This window comes from Contarinia nasturtii, unplaced genomic scaffold (assembly GCF_009176525.2).
Source record: "Contarinia nasturtii isolate CC-2019 unplaced genomic scaffold, AAFC_CNas_1.1 Cnas_scaffold_1240, whole genome shotgun sequence".
NCBI classification, from domain to species: domain Eukaryota; kingdom Metazoa; phylum Arthropoda; class Insecta; order Diptera; family Cecidomyiidae; genus Contarinia; species Contarinia nasturtii.
Genome location: NW_022198581.1, coordinates 6,126,843 through 6,147,634, shown reverse-complemented (window position 1 = coordinate 6,147,634; position 20,792 = coordinate 6,126,843). Strand labels below are relative to the sequence as shown.

At 32.2% G+C, this 20,792-nt stretch overlaps 4 protein-coding genes across 8 annotated transcripts in view; 2 read left to right on the top strand and 2 right to left on the bottom strand.

Moving 5' to 3' along the window:
• Positions 1-526: 526 nt before the first annotated feature.
• Positions 527-2,974, top strand: LOC116345050 (zinc finger protein DPF3). Its single transcript, XM_031774091.1, has 4 exons — positions 527-1,758; positions 1,889-2,155; positions 2,221-2,488; positions 2,605-2,974. Exons 1-4 carry the CDS (start codon positions 1,497-1,499, stop codon positions 2,711-2,713), a joined length of 906 nt encoding a protein of 301 aa, XP_031629951.1. The 5' UTR covers positions 527-1,496; the 3' UTR covers positions 2,714-2,974.
• Positions 2,975-3,908: 934 nt separating this feature from the next.
• On the bottom strand, positions 3,909-9,798 carry LOC116345136 (zinc finger protein 197-like). Of its 2 annotated transcripts, none has more exons than XM_031774237.1 (10): positions 9,305-9,798; positions 8,266-8,545; positions 8,054-8,180; positions 7,002-7,976; positions 6,487-6,899; positions 6,209-6,292; positions 5,865-6,091; positions 5,623-5,777; positions 5,279-5,496; positions 3,909-5,187 (listed from the first exon to the last, which is right to left on the bottom strand). In XM_031774237.1, the coding sequence occupies exons 2-10, from the start codon at positions 8,513-8,515 to the stop codon at positions 4,376-4,378; spliced, it is 3,261 nt and encodes a 1,086-aa protein (XP_031630097.1). In that variant the 5' UTR covers positions 8,516-8,545; positions 9,305-9,798; the 3' UTR covers positions 3,909-4,375. The 2 variants fall into 2 exon arrangements, with proteins under 2 accessions (XP_031630097.1, XP_031630098.1); XM_031774238.1 differs by having other exon boundaries at positions 9,681-9,788.
• Positions 9,799-10,622: 824 nt separating this feature from the next.
• LOC116345137 (caltractin) lies at positions 10,623-12,927 on the top strand. 3 transcript variants are annotated; one of them, XM_031774241.1, is made up of 4 exons: positions 10,623-10,959; positions 11,115-11,126; positions 11,528-11,995; positions 12,070-12,927. In XM_031774241.1, exons 3-4 carry the CDS (start codon positions 11,528-11,530, stop codon positions 12,154-12,156), a joined length of 555 nt encoding a protein of 184 aa, XP_031630101.1. In that variant the 5' UTR covers positions 10,623-10,959; positions 11,115-11,126; the 3' UTR covers positions 12,157-12,927. The 3 variants fall into 3 exon arrangements, with proteins under 3 accessions (XP_031630101.1, XP_031630102.1, XP_031630099.1); XM_031774242.1 differs by having other exon boundaries at positions 11,110-11,126; XM_031774239.1 differs by having other exon boundaries at positions 10,625-10,959; positions 11,043-11,126.
• A 2,434-nt stretch (positions 12,928-15,361) lies between these two features.
• The window catches only part of LOC116345342 (protein PRY1-like), a 17,447-nt gene continuing 12,016 nt past the window's right edge, over positions 15,362-20,792 (bottom strand). For both annotated transcript variants that reach the window (XM_031774612.1, XM_031774613.1), the window contains exons 4-6: positions 19,960-20,089; positions 19,583-19,777; positions 15,362-18,708 (exon numbers count right to left, since the gene is read on the bottom strand). In XM_031774612.1, the coding sequence (XP_031630472.1) occupies positions 18,584-18,708; positions 19,583-19,777; positions 19,960-20,089 (450 nt within the window). In that variant the 3' untranslated portion in view covers positions 15,362-18,583. The remainder of the gene's footprint in view (positions 18,709-19,582; positions 19,778-19,959; positions 20,090-20,792) is intronic.

The following is a 20,792-nucleotide window of genomic DNA, read 5'->3' as shown; positions in this document are numbered from 1 at the left end:
TACAGTCATGATAATTTTAAGACGAAAGAAAAAATGTCCGATTGAAAACCTTTTCAAAATATCCGTAATTTATGTAAAACATTTTACATATATGAATAATTAAGGACGAAATGAAAAGAAGACACATCATAGAAAAACCGATTGTTGAATGCGTTTCGATGCGCTAAAAAAGATGCCGTTATCGCTTGCATGTAGCAATGTGTGTGTGTGTGTGTATGCGTATGTTTTTTTGACAATTTCCCGTATGTCTCATTCTCAAATCGAAATAGTCCATGCGAATATGTACACATACACATACGCAGCACACAAATCGAGTAATTAGTTTTTGTGCGACGAGAGCAAGAATAATAAGGAGTATATGTATGTTTGACGGAAGGCAATGCCATATACAACATACATACAGCATATGCAATCTGTCATTGAAATCGCAATTGCCTGCGTGTTGTCCGTTTATGGTACATGTGCATGTATGTTGGAATATTGTATATGTGTGTGCTTGAAATAATGGTAATGTACGCGTACCGTCTCTCTCTCTATCAGGAAAAATAATTTTTTTTTTGCTACTGCTGTCGCCACACTCAATAACGAAGCAAATATACACACGACATCAGAATTGAAAATTGACTTTGTTACTGCTTTGAAATTGCCTTGGATTATCAATTCATACCAGAGAGAATATCTGGTCAGTCGTCGGATTCATTTCGGTCAATCGGACTGTGAAAATATCGCATCATTCACGACCGAGATAGAAAAAAGCCACAACCAATTTAACATGGCATTTTAAAAAAAAATCATACAAAATGTTTGCCAAATTCGGGCATTCAGATCGTTGTTATTCGGCTGTGTAACGAGCGAAAGAACGAGAGAGAGATAAAAAAAGAAGAAGAATCATTTCGAAATATATAGGAAAAAAGTGCTCTTGACGCGACGTAGGCAATCGTAGTGCTTCTTTTTATGTAGTTAATATATGTGTTAAATAACAACAGCAGAAATTGAAATTGAGATAAAAAGCACACACAAAAACAAAATCAGTGTAAATGCAGATAAAAAATTTGCCTGTGTGGATCATCAGATTCGGCCAACAACAATACAAGCCCGATATTCATTCCAAGTATTGTCAACATAAAAATTAGTGTCGATTGACATTTCGTGTTATTAAATATTAAATAAAAAGGGTGAAATATATATCTACAAAAATAACTGAAAGCGATTTAATAATGAATATTAAATAAAATGAAAATTTGTGTTTATTTGTATTGTTTCGATTACAAATAAAGTATGTGTCTATTTTATGATACAACATCATCAATATCTATTTAATTCAAAAGACAGAAAATTAATCGTAATATTTATAGGCTGAAATTTACGCCTGATACCGTGCAAGAGAATTTTTTTTTATTTTTACATTAAATTTAATTTAATGAAAATTATTTAAATAGAAATTAAACGAAAAAGAAAAATTTATACGAAAGAAGAAAAAAAAAACGAGCGAAAAAATGTCGTCAGCATCAGCAATGGATTTTCAAATTGCGAACACAGCAAATTTGGAGAAAATTGAACGTTTCATGAACGCTGGAGCTTATCGAGAAAATATTGAATATAGTTCGAATTTTAATACACGACTGTGCATTGAACGACGTTTACGTTTACCATTTTTCGATCCACAAACTGGCGTTGCTCAAAATCATTGCTCATTATTTATGGCACGCCGACAACGAATGCCCGGATTTCGAAGTGGACAAATATATTCATATCCAGGTGAGAGAAATTTAATGTTTTTTTTATAACACAATAACTAAGCTTGGTTGATGTTAGTCGGGTTTCTTTTTTTCCATTTGCTTTTATGTGATAATAAATAATTAACACATTTTTAATTTTTTTTTTATAGCGGCACGATGGCGAAAACATCGACGTCAATATCTGTCGAAAATGTTACGACCGTTTAGCTCAATTGGTGCGATAACTTCAACAGCGGCTCAAACAAATGGTGCGGCTACGAATAGCATCAGCCATCGACGCCTTGAATACCATCCAAATCGAGATGAAACCGAAACAGATTTTAATGGTAGTTCATTTTTGGAGGAAAGCTCATCGTTAGGCGGCGCTGGTGATACATCGGATAGCAAGGATAGTCAACACATCAAAGATGATATTGGTAAGTCGTACATTTTATTCATTTGCCATCGGCATCGCTTTTAAATGCGTCATAATTATTTTTAGTTCGTCCTTATCCAACTGAGTGGTTTTATGATGAATATCCGAATGAAATTGATGGTTTGGAAGAGCCAAAATCACCCGTTGATGATGAATATGACTATGATCCACGGTACGGTAGCAAGAAACGAAGGAAACGACGACCGGCCACACAGAAGCTACAGCGAAGTTTACACACAACAGAAACACCACGCAAACGTGCATCTGGCGGTGCCAGTGGTTCACGACGTGGTCGCCGCAAAACTACTGCTGCTGGTAAAAACAATAGTTCACTGTAAGTACGACATAGTTTCGTTTTTTGTTTTATTATTCAATTCCCCAAAATCATTTTACAAAAAAAAAGAAAAGAAAACATTGAATCATTGTTTTTGCTCGTTTATTCTTTGCCAGAGAGCCACCCAGCCCACCGTCATTCGAAACAGCAGCTGCAGCCGCAATTGAACAAAACAACGATGACAGTTTAAATGGTGATTTACGAAGTTATCGGAAATATATGTGAAAATGACTCATATATAAAAAGCATGATGGGATTTTAGCAAAATGAGACGTTTACAATGCGAATTTCGCAAAATAAATAAACAATTTGTTGTACTCAATACATTAAAACAAAAAAACCAACACATATATACAAATTTTGCAAAAGAGGATAAAACAAAAAAATTAACTATGAGATGTTGATTTTGATGTCGACCACAAATGATATATTATTGAAATGCAACAATTAATGAAAATAACTAATTTCATTTAAAATAAAAAAAAAAAAAAAATATTTAAGAATCTTGTTTGATAACAAATTATTTCATTGAAAAGCGATAGTTTATAAACTGAATAAAAAAAAACAACACAAAAATAGATGAATCTATTTCCATGTATTACTTATTTTACATTTATATGGTCTTATAATAAAGCCATCCATTGAAGATGATCAAGAAAAAATATCACGATTGAAACCATGAATATTTTACGGGTTTTCATTTTGCTTTCCAATTAGGCATATTCTTTGAATGATTTTTTTAATCCAATGGATGTTTCGTAATGTCTCCCTTTTACATTTGTTGCCATAGAAGCAAAGTCTTAAAGAGAAATATTAGAGGCGTACACTTCTCTCCCAATTTTCATCGAACCCTTCTCTTCTCTTATCTTATCCTTCTGTATTTCTTGCTTTGATAAAAATTGAAAAAAAAATCAAGTTATTGAGAAAGTTTGATAAGGATTTTCGCTGCAATGAAAAGAATCAAAGCTATGATTATTCTTTATTTAGATGTTTGTGGGTTCAAGGCAATTTCCAAATGAAAAAAAAAATAATAATATATAAAGCACAGACACATCTCAAAGTATCTCTCATCATACTGATTATCCACATAGCATTATTATTTTGTCCAAAACGCCCACCACAATTTCTGTTTGATTCAAATAAATTATCATTGTCGATAATACGTCAAACACACTGAGAACAGTGATGATATTTTAATGCCTTTCATGTTCGTGACTCCATTTTTCTTTCGAGTGAGTTATAAAAATAGCAATTTGTTGGCGTTCATAATAAATAATCGATATGGTTTCAAATTGGAAATTCATCGATTAGTAAAACGTTTGGAGCGTAGAGAATGAAATCAAATGCAATTATGATTTTCAAACAAAAATCAAAATTTTATTTACTTTTTTTTGATCAATGAAATTACAAAAAAAAAAACGTTGTTCTAATTTGTAACAATGTAAGATCTAATCCATCCAGTTTCTCTATATTTTAATCTTAAAATGTAAATCAAACACGATTATTATGTAGGTGTTTCTTTCTCATTATGGTTAAATTCTAAGTTACTGCTGTTTTCTCAACTTAAGGTGAAAAGCTAATCTTACGTTTATGCTAGAATTGTTTAACTCAAATGAAACTTAGTTTAAAAAGAAAAGGTAAGAAAAAAAATCAACAGATTTATTCATTGAATGTTGAGTGTAGAGAATGCCATTTGCTTCATTTTCAAAAAAAAAAAAAAAAAAAATGTTGGTGGTGAATCTTAGAGATAATGATCGTTAAAAAAATATAAGACAGACAATTTTTTTTCTTTCGAGAAATTGTTGTGAAATAGATCGATACAAGCAGGTTGATTGTCCTGGTTTTATTTCCTTCCATCTATTTTGTTGGAAATTAATTCTTATATGTTCAAATATGTACACGAACATGCGCAAGCAATAGTTCACGATCGGTGAATACGGCTGAGCACATTTCACATACAAGTAAATTAGTACTATCATCTGTCATTGTGTATGAAACCTCTTTCTCTTGTTTTACAATCACAACACCTTCGCTGATATTATTTTGTAAATTGCCAAATGGATCGTCTTGACTCTCTTGACTGTATTCGCTTATGTGATCAGCATGGTATGCAGCAACAGTGGCTGTTGACAATTTTTTCGCGGTTCTTACCGTTTTTGCCTTTAGCGGTAATTCGACGGTTGGTTGAACACGATTGCTTAACCGTTTACTGGACCGAGTCGCTGGCTTTATTTCATCATTGATGTGTGGTTTGACGTCAACGTTTTTTGCATTCACATTCTCGGATATTGATACTTGTTCGTAACGATGTGTTTCACGTGTTGTTTTAATTGGTGAACCTAAAATTCCTTCCAAATCGCTTACAACATCTGGATTTAAGTTTGTTGTCTTTTTTAATGATAGTTCGCCATATAAATTACTCAAAGCGTTCGCTTGTGATTTTGATCGTGGCGTTCCATTTGTCATTGACTTCGATGGTGATGGCAATGATTCCATTTTTTTATTTGTTGGTTGTTTGGTACGGCTCGATCGACGTGTGCCACCATTATCGATTTCAGGTGGCGTCAATTTTATTTGATTCGATGCTATGACTTTCTTAACTTTTGTTGTCGTTCGACTGCCTTTTGTTTCAATCACCACTTTTTTCTTGGTGCTTTGTGCTACTGGTACGTAATACGATGTGGATGATTGTGATGCAACTAAGAATTTAACAACAACAACAAAAATATTAATTATTCGTTTGAAAGATTAAATGAATATGAAGAAAAGAAATTGAATGCAAAAACACACCAGTTGTTTGTCTTTTAGTTGGCGATTTTCGTTTTGGTGCCGTTTCTTCGAGATACTCGCCGGTATAGAGAGGATCTGAATCATATGATTCCGGTTTGACACGCGTTCCAACACTGTGTATTCTTTGAATTTCTGGCTCGTCCACTTCAATATTATCTGTATCATTGTCATTTCGACTGGACTCATAAATCACATCCTCTTGATGTTCATACGATGAGCTATTTGTACAAAATAATTAAATATACTTATTTATTTTTTCAAAAAACCGTTTTTGCCCTACCAATTAATAATATTAATTATTTTTTCGAATGGCGTAAAAAAATAAAATATAAAAAAACCATTACCTATAATTCGTGTCACTCTGTTCAGATACATCTCGCTTGCGAGATGTTCTCTTTGATGTGGTTTTTGTTGTGGTGGTTTCATTTTTCGATTTGCGGAACGTTTCGAGCTCTTCTGGCTTTAGCTTGCGTCGACGTTTGTACTTTCGGGGCCCAACCTATTTAAAAAATCAAATGCGCCATCAATATTTGTGCCATTTTTCTCAACCAAAAAGAAAGAAAAACAATTAAATGACGATACATACAACTGGTTGGCGGTTTGATACCGTATTTGCATCACTATGTTCAATCAAATGTTGAATAATTTCCTGTGACGTTTTGTATAGGTTGCCGCAAACAGTGCAATAGTATGGCATCAATGAGTCTTCATAGTTTGGATCGGGTTGTGAATGATGTGAACGAATATGTTCACGTAAAACCACGCGTTGATTGAAGGCTCTTGGGCATACAGGGCATGCATACGGTTTTTCGCCTGGAAAAACGAAACGAACAAAAAAGTGTGAATATTCGAACAAAAAATTACGCCGTAAAAAATAAATAATTGAAATTTTATCAAAGAAGAAAAAACGATTCGAAAATATCGATATACCTGTATGAATGCGTTCGTGTTTACGTAGAGTACCACCATCTGCGAAAGCCTTCCAACAAAACCGACAACCATAAGGTCGTTCACCTGGTGGAATTTGAAGAAATTGAACGAAATTGGATTAATAATCGATTTTCATCGAAATGACAAATTTTCAATGACACATGCACACACACACACATACAAAATGCATGTCAAGAATGAAATAACAATGAATTGAATTGACAGAAAAACAAACAAACAAGAAGAAGAACAAAGTAATTTTATTGAATTCCAATTACCAGTATGTATTCTCATGTGAATTTGTTGTGAGCTACGCGATCCAAATGTTTTACCACATTCACGGCACGGAAATTGTCGACCCGATAAATTTGAATGGGAATGTCGATGATTCATCAATGAACGACCATCTGGGAAATTTTCGCCGCATACATTACACGATACAGATTTGTTGCGATGTGATTGCATGTGACGTCTGAGTCGTGCTTTATTGTGAAATGTTTTGCCACACTTCGTACAGGAATGGTTTTTCTCTTTGGAATGATCCCATGCATGTTTCATTAGCGTACGTTCGTCTTTACAGTGTTTGCCACACATTCGACACGTTGTACTTGTCAGCTCTCTGCCATGTACGTTAACAATATGCTGGCGAATTTCGTTGTCATGTGTAAACGATTCGCCACACAATGTGCACCTGAATCAAAAAACAAAAGAAAGTCAATCGCATTATATAACATTATGCTAAAATGATCTTATTCACAATACGAATGAGATTTATACACAATGATTTACAAACTTTTGAATTGAGGCTCTCGTATGAATTTCGGCATGTGCAAGTAGATCCAATGCTTCTTCGAATGTATTGCCGCACACATTGCAACAATGACTTTCGGTTGTGTTGTCATTTTTATTTGAAGTATAGTCTTTTTTATGGGTTTTTGCATGACGTTTAAGTAAATCGGGTCGATGAAATGACATGCCACACACATTACAATAATAATTGCCATATTTTGGATCGAAATCTTCGTCACTAGCGGTTTTATCACCATCTGGTTCATATTCTGAACCGCTGCTTTCTTCATCGACTTCATGGATTTTCTGATGTTGTTGCAATGATTCCACTGTCCAAAATACTTCGTTACATGTTTCACACTCGAGCGCATTACCAATGCCATGCAGTGCGACGTGTGCATTAAGGGCTTTTTCACGACTAAAAGCGACACCACACACTTGACACACGAACGGTTTACTTGAATCAATTGCCGTTACATGATCGGGTATAATGGATTCATAGTGGCTACTTGTGCCAACATTTTCATTATATAACTTTTTTTGTGCGGTTCTTCTACCGCCACTTTCAATTTTTACTACTTTTCGTTGCAAAATTGGTCCAGTTCGGCGACGTGGTTTACCCACCGGTTCACTTTTCAGAGTTGTTAATAATGAATCTTCTTCAAGATCGTCTTGTTCATCGGCACTTTTATCATCATTATTGTATTCGATATTTTGATCTGGTACTTGTGCATGAACTTTCAAATGATTCATTAAATCTATTTTGCGAATGTAACGTGCACCGCATAAATTGCAAGTATGTGGCTTTACATTTTTGTGGGCAACCATGTGATTCATGAGATTGGTCTTTTTACGAAATCGACGACTACAAAAATCACATGGATATGGACGTGATGTTGTATACTCATCGGTTGGCAATGGCACAAGTACCTCTTCATTTTGTTCATTTACTCCCAATTGATATACAGGCACCTCGACTCTGAAATTTGATTAAATTCAACATTTCATAACGATTCTGGATTGCGATTCTGCTTTATGCATGCATTTTTCATTTACCTATCTTCACCTTGTTGCTGCACCCAATCATCGGTGATGACCTCTTCGGTGACGGTGCACTCAAAATACTGTTGCTCGTTATAGTCAGCATTGTCGACTTGATCAACTTGTTCTTCAATAAGGTCACCTGAGAGTGAATCACACAAAAAAAAATGGAAATAATGGAAAATTAATCAACATATAATGGAACATAATGGAAAAATAATACTAACCCATATTCGCAACGCTACCATCCTGTGCCATGTAAATTAAATTTTCGGCAGCAATTTGATCCAAACTATTCGATATGGTTATAATTTCGGTTGATGGGATTATCTCTTCGCCAACCAAATATTCTTCATCCTCTTCAATGTCATTATTTTCTTCAATTAAATCATCGGCACCAGATTCACATATTATTTGATGGCCATGTTCATCAGAGTGGACCCCTTGGGCCCAAGCTATTCCATACTCTTGATCCATTTTTGAGTCTGGTTACTCTTCGATATTAAACTGCAATGAAAATAAAAATATTGTTTAAACGGTTTGATTTTTTCAAAATTTTAGTTGAAATTGAAGAATGATTTTTTTTTTTAAAGATGATCTCTAATTTTTCTATGAATTGATCCATGCCTAACTAGTTTTATCAAATTTATCGTGATCTTAATTAAATTGATGAAAATAATAATTTTCGAATTGCAAGCAAATTCATAGTACTCTGACATTCGAATTATTACCATGAATTTTTATTGATCGAAAAATGAAAACCTTGAAATTCCTATCAGAAGTATTGTAAATTGGATTTTTTTTTCGCTTGCATTTTACTTATTAGGATTTTGGCCATACAATTTTCCAGAGATCAGAGATTTGTTTTTATTTTTAAATATATTGAGGTTATGCATTTGTAAACGAAAACATAAACAAACTTGACTTGATTCACGTTTGTCTATCTGATGCTAACGTAGAAATGCTTCTTTTAATCAATACAATAATCAATGAAGCATCGTGTGCGGTGTATTTCCAATCAAAATTTCAGCATGAATTATAAATCCAAATCAGAAGTAAAATTATATTTAAAAAAAAAATCAGCTGATTTTACTCCCACAAAATCTTGACCATATATACTTATATGTATTTCTTCTTTTAAAAAAATACGGCGTTAATTCAATGTCAATTTTGAAATGTCATAATTTTACTTTTTGTGATCAAAATTTTCCCCAAAACTTGTATTTATTTCTTTAATATGGTCAAATAAGAAATATTAATTCGTACCGCGTATATATCTGTGGCACTATGGACTCAACACACATTCATTCATTTGCACTTGTAAATATATATATATATATCATATATGTATATATGTATGCCAAAGCTAGGCGCTCAGTGAACAACACTATGTCTTTCTATTTAATTTGGTGCACCACCAGAGCCGAATGACGAGAAAAAAAATACGAAATGCGAAAGTCAAATGTGAGAAGAAAAAAATATTAAGCACCAATGCTCTCACATATATACATTTATATCAAATCGCTTGATTTTATTTCGACGGGTCACGATCATCAATTTCCATTTACTGGAAATTGAGACGGTGTTTTGTTTTGATTTAAAAAAAAATTGCACAATTTTTGTGGTTAGGAAACCGTTTTACTTTTTCTCTCTTTCGTTGAATTTGTTCACCCAAAAAAATCAATTTTTTCGTCACATAACCAAAAACTTTGTAAGAACAATCAATGGCTTAGCAAATAGGTTAAACGCACTATGTCGTCGGTGTGTCAGCCATTTTGATATTTGCGTATATGTCTGTACTGTGTACATGTGCACATTTTTTCTCAAACACACACGTAGCCTTTGACACATGTCGACGCTGGTACACCTAATTTCGTTTTGTATTTCAATTGGTTTCTGCTTTGAATTAAACATTTTATGTGATGGAATTTATTAAGTTTTATTTCTTTGTACAAAACACAAACAATCGAATAATAATGCTTCATCAAAATATGACGACCCATTGCCTTTTATTTAGAAGAAATATCGAATTCAATAAAAGAAAATGCGCACAAATTCGATGAACTATTTTTTTTTGAATTTGAATCGGAATAAATCAACCGCTGACAAGAGTCATATTTGAATCCGTAACTTTGATGCAATTTTATGTTACAAAGGAATGGACAATTCCGATTTTACATTACAAAAGTTCCAAGTATCTTTGGCTTCATACTTCAAGTTCTTCCTTATAATGCATTCAATCAAGTTCTTGCTCCATTACATCGTATTACAAATGCAAATTAATGTGATTAATTTGATCTAACGACGAATTAAATTTCAAATGCTGTGTTACCCGATACAATCATATACTGTCTCTATTACAATTTAAAAGTTATCGGCACCGAAAAATGTGCACATTCTTTCAAGTAAAAGTCATTGGAAAAAAAATTGTGTCGCACAACAAAAATGATTTCAAAAAAAGAAAATTTTAATGAAGACATTTCGGTCATATGAATTTGAAGACGTAAACAATGGTCACCCCAAAAAAAACTCTGCTCAATAAAATTCAATATTATTTGGTATGTCAATCAACAGCAAAGAATCAAAGAAAACGTCACTCAAACATAGGATAAAAGGCTTATATATTTTTATTTCTTTTGTCTCTGTCTCTCTCTTTCATTCTCATGCTTTGTACGATTTTTTACTCCATATGTCGATTGATTTGTATGGCCAAATGAATACGTTCGTATTTTGAATAAATTCACTGTGGGGTCTGATTGTCACAAACCATTTGTTGACAGTTTACAAACATTCAAAGGCGCTTTCGCCTACTTAAGCTTGTGCACAATATTGTTTGTTTATAGATGGTCTTGAACATAACGACTGAAAAGTTTTATCGATAACAGATTTTTTGTTCGTGTCACCGTAAATCGAATTGAAAAGTAAAATTTTGTTTTGTTTTTTCAATTACAATTGTCAATTTCATCAAAATAGTTTAATAAATAGTAAATAAATTGCATTTTAGTTTATTAGGCCGATTTGTAAAATTCAATCAAGGGATATATATATATTTTTTTTTCTCCAACACAAAGTGTAGAAGGCAAGAACGGTAAGTAAAATAAACGTAATCTTCGGTGTATTTACGCTTGCGGAGAGTGTTGTAGTGTTATCCTCCAAAAGAATCAAATACTTTAGTAGAAGAAATGAAAAAAAGAAACATTATACATCACGTAATTGCCATTTACACTCTTACAAGCAAAGCAACATACTCGATATTCAATATTGTTTACATTACCTTGAAGAATTTGATTTTCAACATTCAAAGAAAACATAAATCAAGTATACTTTGGAATGTTCTTTTTACTAGCATTACGATTCGATTTGCATTTTATACTCAGTATTGAAGTTGATTTTCATGATTAAAGTAATCATTCATTTTCCGTTAAAACAAAGTATCCTGCTTAGTCCCAGTAAAATAATTTTCTGTGTGTTTTTTTTTTTTTTTTGTAGATGGCAACAAGTGTAGTTGCACCAAGTAAAAAGTCGACCGCCACCACCAGCCATGCAACTGGAGCCAGTGGAAATTCAGGACGAAAAAAATCCGGTCCAAAATTCGATTTGACAGAAGAACAAAAAGCCGATATCAAAGAAGCATTTAATCTGTTTGATACAGAAGCCACCGGTTTAATTGATACAAAAGAATTAAAGGTGGCGATTCGTGCATTGGGGTTTGAACCAAAAAAAGAAGAAATTAAACGAATGATTGCAGAAGTGGACAAAGATGGTACTGGTAAAATATCATTTGGCGATTTTCAACAGCTGATGACAGTGAAAATGGCCGAAAAAGATTCAAATGAAGAAATTTTGAAAGCATTTCGATTATTTGATGATGATGAAACCGGAAAAATTTCATTTAAAAATTTAAAACGTGTTGCCAAAGAGCTCGGAGAAAATCTGAACGATGAAGAACTGCAAGAGGTACGACAACACACATGTTGATTCACCAATGATTTTCATTTCATTGATTTTGTTTTTCTTCCAATTGAATGTAGATGATTGAAGAAGCCGACCTCGATGGCGATGGTGAAGTAAATGAAGAGGAATTTCTACGGGTTATGAAAAAAACGAGTTTATACTAATGAAATGAAAACACTTCAACAGAAAACAAAAATAGTTCACCACAAACGGATAAACAATGAAACAAAAAATATAGTCATATTTATAACGTACAAATAATAATCAGCTAAGATGTAATTTAGTGGAAATGTTTTTGTTTTTGAAAAACGTGCACCCGCAACAAATAAAAAAGAAATTACAACAAATTCACAAACAAATAGATAAAATCCAAACATGAAGGAAAAATAGAAAACAGCATAAGGATCAGCGTGCATTTAGCGAACGATACATTTTTTTAAACTTAAGTTTATATTGCTTTTTTCGTTGTTGTATAAAAAAAAGCCTTTGGTTAAGCGTAAAACGCGCATTTTATTTGCGTATAACGTAATAAACATTCTAGATAGTTCAATATTATATTTTTTTCTTTTCTGAATATCATACTTGGAATGTTTTATTTATGTTGAAATGACAGTGTTCATCAGTTGTATAAGTCGTTAGAGTTTCTTTTTTTTTTGGTTTTTGATTTCATTTTTCGTCAAAATATCCGCTAAAATAAAACAAAATCAACTATTTTTGATACGGTAATCAAATTCGAATTAGATTGGAAAACAAGATCAAAATGGTCAAAAAAACATGTATTCACTGACAGGAAAGCCATAAATAAATGTTATTAACAATTTTTCTTCAAAGAAAAACACCGTTGGCATTTATAAATGTATCTAAACTGAATAATAAAAACTTCGAATTACAATTGACCTCAACAATGTGAACAATGAATCAAATTATGACAGAAATGATGAAAGAGTTTTTATTTCGTAGCAATTACTATCATGCATAACTGAACGGAGGAACGAATTGTAAGTTCGTACTACAAAATGGCAAAGGGGAGAAAATATTACCAAAATAATATAATTAAGAATTTTGACCAGTACACACATATAGAAACAAATGTTTCCAAAATAGATGGTGCTCTGTATGATACGAAATAACACGGGGTGCATTTTTTTTACATGGAATAGATGTTTGAACCATTTATGTACTTTTGAAGAAGAAAAATAACGAGGGGAAATTGAATTTCTGGAGTTTTCACATGACCATACATTTATTTTACGGCCAATCACGTACTTCTATAGTATACATACCAATTATTGACATCACTCTCTCCAATTATCGAACATATTACTATGTCCAGGAATACCGTCAGATGGATCTGTCCGCTTAGATAAATCCATGTGGTACATTGGTGCATTTTCGAGACATTTATTGAATGTAGTTCCCATTTTTATCTATGAGTTTCGATTTCTATTTCCGGAGAAGTCTAAATTTGTGTACCTAAATATTTCCCAAAAGTACAGTAAAACCTGTCAATAATGGAACCTGGGAATAGTGGAATTCTTGTCAATAGTGGAAAAAAATTTCCGCCGTTGAGCTCTCCCACACAAAATGACCTGGTAATAGTGGAAAATTGTAAAAAACGCTCACCCCCAATAGTGGAAAAAATTTGGGAAAAAATCTATTGATTTGCTAGGGTTTCTGGAACGCGAGAGAAATTCTTTCGATTTGCTAGGGATTTTTGAGCTGTTTTTTTTTTGGAAGTCAATTTTTTCCGATTAAAATTCTCTTTTTGCTAGGATTTCCCATGTGAAAATTTCTTTTGATTTCTAGGATGTTTTTCTAAAATCATCCCCTGAAAAATTTTGCTAGCTATATAATGATAAAAATATATAAATTTCTACTTTTTTTCAAATTTACCCCCAATAATGGAAAATCATTTCTGAATTGGCATGAAAACCTGTTATTAATGGAACCTGGGAATAGTGGAATTCTTGTCAATAGTGCTATTGACATGTTTTACTGTAGTAACAAAAATGCACCAAAATGTGAATTCATCTGTGCGGATGAACGGTATTCGTTCGATCACTATTTCTTTTAAATGGACTCAATTTTAAGGAAATGTTTTCATGTTGTTTCATTTTTCGATATATTTATAGCATTGATAGCACACTGACAAGGTCAAAAATGCAAACAGTGCAAAACTAATGGACAATTTGATTCAATTTGTATGATGAACATGGTATAATCAAATATGAAAACCACTTCATATGTAAGCATTTTTCGTCTCATCTAATGCAATTTTTTATGGACCATCTTCTCTGACATGTTTCCGGATGAAAAAGACATTTCATTAAGGAAAACTAATAAACATTTACAATGAACGTCCTGGTTTTGATATAAAACTGATTATTTGAGCTTGCATTTGGCATGTCTTTCGACATACTTCGCGTACAGTTCAATTTCGTTGAATTGTACAAACTGAGTTGTAAGTAACTTGATTTGAAGCTCGGTATATTGAATGTTTCAGTATTTCTTGAGATTTGTTTCCCCAAAATATTACGATATTTTGGATCCTTTCAACCGAAATTTTAATCTCAGATTCCTTTAAAATAACGATGAAACGACAAAAGAATCATTAAATATGGTCTAGAATTTTTTTATAAAAAAAACTTTGTGCTATTTCGTCCAGGGATTGTTCCTCTGAGGAGGAGGAATGGTGAGGAGGAAAATGAGGAAGAGGAGGAGAGCGAGGAGGATCCTCCTCCTCAACTGAGGAGGAAAATGTTTTTAGCAAAAAATGATATTTATGTGATAAAAATAGCCCTTTGAGCAAAAAAAACTTTTCCTCCTCAGTTGAGGAGGAGGATCCTCCTCGCTCTCCTCCTCTTCCTCATTTTCCTCCTCACCATTCCTCCTCCTCAGAGGAACAATCCCTGATTTCGTCGCAACAATGATTCATCAATATAGTCATCTACTGCAAATGGTATGGTTGAAAAGTATGAATGTATGGTCGAAGTTAAATTCCTACCTTTGACTGTTGGCTGAAAGTCTTTGGGTTCAATAAAATATGAAATGATTCTCATTACTTGCGGATTGATTTGAATGGAATAAAAAGTACACATTGAATATTGGTTCAATTTATTTTTTATTACTCATAAAATCATGCTATGCCAAAAAAATACAAGCGATTTTAAATTATATTATTATTTAAATACATACTTGCTTCAAGACATATTTTTTTCGTTCTATTGCGTTATATTAAAATAATTTAACTTTGAATTGACGTCTCAAAATACATCAATAAAAAGTATAAATCTCTAAAATAAAATCAAAATAATAAAAAAAATCGGTGAAAACTAAAATGTAAATTTTCTATTTATGTTTTTCATCCAGTTAAAATACAATTAATCATTTGTTAAGCTTAATCTTGAACATTGATTTTATTCTTCGTTTATTTCTTAAACTTACTTTTGATCGAGAAAAATAATTGTTCGCTACACTTGACCGTTAAAATATCGAAATATGCAAATTTTCTACACGTAAAGATTAATCTTTCGGCAAATCGTCACTCGATGGCAACAAAATAAGCCACTAAAACGAGTAACTTAACAATCGAATTCCTAATAATCTTTTCGTTGCACTGTTTTATTTATATATTCGTAAATCACAGATCTTTTAAAATAAATTTCATTTCTTCGTTAAGATTTCCATCGAGAAATATCTTTCTTTTCATTTTGTTTGAATTGATTGAGATAACTGCATTACATTGTTCCAAAGCAAACAGCAAGAAAAAAAATCCAAAAAATAAATCATCTTCTATGGGATTTTTGATGAAATAAATTTGCTGTCAAATCCAAGATAAACTTTATAGTTTCAATAAAAAGCTTTTCCGATATGAAATATTAAAACAGACAAAAAAATAAGTTTGAAGTATTTTGACTTGGAAATTTTCTGGCGCTTAAATTATGGTCTTTTTTTCACCCAGCATTTGATTCGGAACAAGATGTTTCGTGTGTTTGTGTTTATAATCATTTTGGATATGTATAGTTATTTCCCGCATTGTGTGTTGCCAAATTCCCAAATGCTATATACAAAAAAAGGGTCCGACAGAAAAACACATCGATTCAATGTATAATTCATTGTATGCCTGTGTGAAAATAAAGAAAAACTTATCGAAGGCATTCTCTTCGCAATAATTGAAATGTGCTAATTTTTTTCTTTCGCAAAAACGAATTGAAATTGGTAGCGTTTTATTTATGTTTGAAACATTGGCATGGACAGAATTCTCGTTGGCTATTTCAGGCGTTATTCAAAATTGTTGACGAAGCTCCTCCGCTTGGATTATTGCCAACATGAACTGGCCAAGGCAAATATAGACTCATAATAACAGAACTAGCTCGAGACTTAATCCATTGTGTCGTACATGTGACACCAGTGAATGTGGTATATTCAGATTTCAAATGAATTCATTTTGTGTTTATCTTGATGCAATTTTCTCTGTGTCGCGGTTAATATCTTGTCAATTTTAATGGAATCGGAAATATTCGTTCGTTGAAGCCATTCATTTGTTATTTGTTTCCGTTCTCAAGCAGTATGTTTTTCGTTCAGTCGTTGTTTTTTTTTTTATTTCTTCGTCTGTTTTATTTTGCTTTTTTGTCATAAAAATTATCTGAACATTTTTGATTGCCAAGCACTTAATATTATTATTACAATTCATATGGGGAAAACAATTAAATTGATTGAAATAGTCAAATTAAATGCAAAATTATGTCTTATTACTTATATATCTATTCGATTTTATGCAATTATAAATTTTTTTTCTCGAAAAATTGTGTTTTAATTGAAATTATACCAACCATTCCGAAAAAAAACGAAATTCTTTTGAATCCAATTATTGCCGTATTTTGAATTGTATACATTGATTCCAAAGGATTATTTTCATTTCACAAAATTGTGAAAGTATACTATTATTTTTAAAAATTCAATGAAGTTTGTTAAGCCCGGTATTTCTGTTTCTATGTGTGATGGAAGTCAAAATTGGTTCATATTAGTAAAAACATTTTAAAAAATTTAAACAGACTTTATGGAAATGTCCATTTTTTTTTCAAAGATGCATACTTCTGCAGGCAGAATGAGAATGGGTATGGCTCTCTTCAAGACTTTCAAAACAAAAAAAAAACTGAAAACACAAAACGGTACTCTTTTCATTGCTATCAAAATGTATTTGATAAATGACTCTTTATTCTTAATGCCATACTATTAATTCATTTAAAAAATAATTTATGACCCAAGTAGATTATTTGGAGGCCTTGAATTTAATGTATCTTGATCGTTCGCGGTTTTAGCCATTTTAAAATTAATGTCAAAAATGAGACTTGAATTATATTCCCGTTGTGAACGGCGGGGGCCTCAAAATCGGCGAAGCATTTAAAAAGGAATACATTGTCATTGTTGTTGTATTTCTTTCAAATGGTGAAAGTGAGGAAGGTCAAGACAATATATTATCCCTGTAAAAAAATTGTTGGGGCATACAACTATCAAAAATATGCGCGTCTTGAGTTCAAATGACGATTTATCAAGCCAAAAAATGTTTTCCATGCTTTTTAAATATAATTCATTAACTCTACTTATGTTTAATTTAACAACAATTAACAAAAATACACAACCATGTCCATGTTTTTATTTGTGAGTCGGGAAGAAGAGAAAAGAAAATTCAGTGCATATTACACTGAACAGCTAGAACAGAAGAATTAATAAGCGTATCACTAAGCAAATTTTTTCTACATCTTTTTTTTTGTTTTCAAACAAGAACAAAAATGATTATTATTTTTTTGTCATCATTTTCATTGGAAGCTCTCAAGCAATTGGAATCGATAAAAATGTATATCTATATATTGAGTAGTTGGTATCGGTCTCATTCAGTTTCTGATTTTGTTGATCCACTTTGCGTGTCAGATCCACTTCCGTTGTTTATGGTATTTTTTTCTATATGTTTTTTTGCGTTTATTTTTATTCACGTGTCTGGTTAAATTGTTTTGTTTGCTTTGATTTGTAACGATCTATCTTAAAAAGTACGTTGTAATGTCTACGTAAATTTTGGTTTTTTTATTTGTTGGTTTGTTTGTTTGGACGGGATTTTCATGTATATGTATTTCAAGTTCATCTATTGCCCAGACTGACGTCGATGTGTAGTCTGATTGAAGCGTCAGCTGTTCGGTATTATGTTTACTCTTTCAGCGTTTATATATATATATATATTTTGATTGTACTATTACTTTTTCTATTTATTACATTGGTTCCTATTTACTTTTTGAATGGTCTAACTAAGTTTTGAATGGTCTAAAGTATGCATTGGAAGCAAATTGGTATTCAGATGAGGAAAATAAGGCGTGTGCAAATTGCGAGACTATGATTCGTGCAAATAGTTTTTTTTTTTTGTTTAAAAGTATCGCTAATTTCTCCTAACAAAGGCATTTGATTTCATTTTTGTTCACATTTCGAACGTAAATTAAAAGCTTGATTTTGTAAGAAAAAAAGCTGAGCATTTAAATGAATATAATAAACCTTATTTGCTATGAATTTGAGATCAAACCATGAATTTCAATTGCGAAACATTCATTTGGGGCGTCTTGATGTTGATTTTGATGATGTTTGTGCACTACTATCGGTTTTTGGTGACGATGACGCCTGATCCATTGTCGGTGGAAGTACATTCAGATGAAATTCATTAACTATATTCCCTGTAAAGACACATTATCGCACGCATTAAAAAGGTTAGATAGAACTCTCTTACTATGAGTCATCAACACGGCTATAATCCATACATCGACAGAACTATTGATGACTTTTCCATTAACTAATTCAATAATAATGCCAATTTCAGAACTTTTCATGTTCAATCTTAATCGTTAATGCTCAACAAAGATGACAAGGTTTGAATATATCAATGAAATTAATTTATAAGATCATCCATGGATTGAATTAAAAAAAAAAACAGTCAAATTCGAACACAGATGAAACTAAAGAAAAAGTTGTGTTTTGATTTGTAAAACTTGAATATAGCAAGAAATGCGAATGATCTCATGTTAAAGTCGACAGATTTGTGGTCGATGAAAGTTACTTGTATAAAAAAAGCCTTCAAACTAATGACAAACTTGGTGGAACCTTTCAAAAGTACATCTTTCCAAGTTACTTGACATCATTTTATTTGCATTGTACCGTTCCTTTACTCAGTGAAACTACACTGTTTGAAGTCAAAACTTTCCATCCAACAAAAAAAATGACTTGAACGATTTGTCAGTAGGGTTACAATTTTTGAACTGCATTTCGATTGGGATTTGATTGAATTTCGTGTTTTATAATCCGTGGTAATCCTGAAAATGCAAAAGTCTTGACATATTCCACCTTTGGCGTAAAATCAATACTTCACAAACTGGAAAATCTATTCAAATATGCTCTTGTAATGATAAAGTTTCAATATCTATACTTCAAACACAATGATCTGAACAATATTTTAATTAAAATTATGTCATTTTCAACGTCGAAACATCATTATGTTGAGTCGACCAAATGTTGAGTTGATCCAAATAAATTGATGCAAAAAACAACACTCACCTGGTGGATAGTAAAAGGCGACCACAAATATTTTGCCCGTTTGTGATGTGGCTTTGCCGATGCCGAAGAGTTTTGTTTTCAACCACACCATTTGCGTGAAGTGTCCAGCATTGACATTGGTGTGCAGTAGACGTATATCCTTAAAATAATTGTATCGCCGCACCGTACTGTACCAGTACGAAGCCACCTCTTGACCTTTTATTTTATTGGTGTCGAATGGAAATTTTGAATAAAAATTGGCATCAATATAAATCGAATAGAGTTGAACTTATTTTTTATTCATTTAGAAAATATACTTTTGCCAAATATGGCCTTTTTCGGTTTTTATTCCGAAGCCTCCGTGACTGATGATTTGGTATAAAACGAAAGAGCTTTACCTGTTAAATCTGTAACCAATGCGCTGCACGGGCAACAGAACAAATTCTGGCCGAGTGTTTTCGCTGATCGATAGTAGAATTCATTTGTTGCTGCTAAATGATTGGCCCATTTTTGTGCTGCATCACATAACTAATGGAAAAAAAGGGTAATAATCAGAAGGAACGATACGAAGGATGATAAATCACGAGAAATAAGATAAATAATAGAGACAAGAAATCATAGGAAAATAGGAGAAATGAAAATACACTATAAAAGTGATAGATCATGTTGAAAAATTGCATTTAATTATTTAATCACAATATTCTTTTACCATTGATTGACACTTAAGTGTGAAATATGGACATAACGTAACATTTGGCATTTTGTTATACATTTCAATTATAATTTGGACACATGGGAATTGAATCGCTATTTTTCCTTCACAACATTTCTGTCCAATTGAACTTGAACCATTTTCAGTTCGTCGGTCAAGAACTTATCTATATTCATATCGTTTTCATATAGAAATGTCTATTTTTGTAATTCGAATTAAATTCAAAGGTTGGACGAATGCAAGAAAACATATATTTTGTGCATTGGTTTCATCTCTTGTGTGAAGAATCAAAGCGTAATGGCTTCTTCAACTATTCACATTTAAGCCGTACATGTTCAAATTATACAGCTTTTATTGCTTTTGAATAAATTAAAAGCGCATTTTAATTTCCACGAATCAAACTCAATTTTCATTTCAATCATTTCAAATAGATCCCAATAATTTCAACATATATTCGTTGGCGGGAGATTTTCCTCTCTCTCTCTCTCTCTCTCTCTCTCTCTCTCTCTCTCTCTCTCT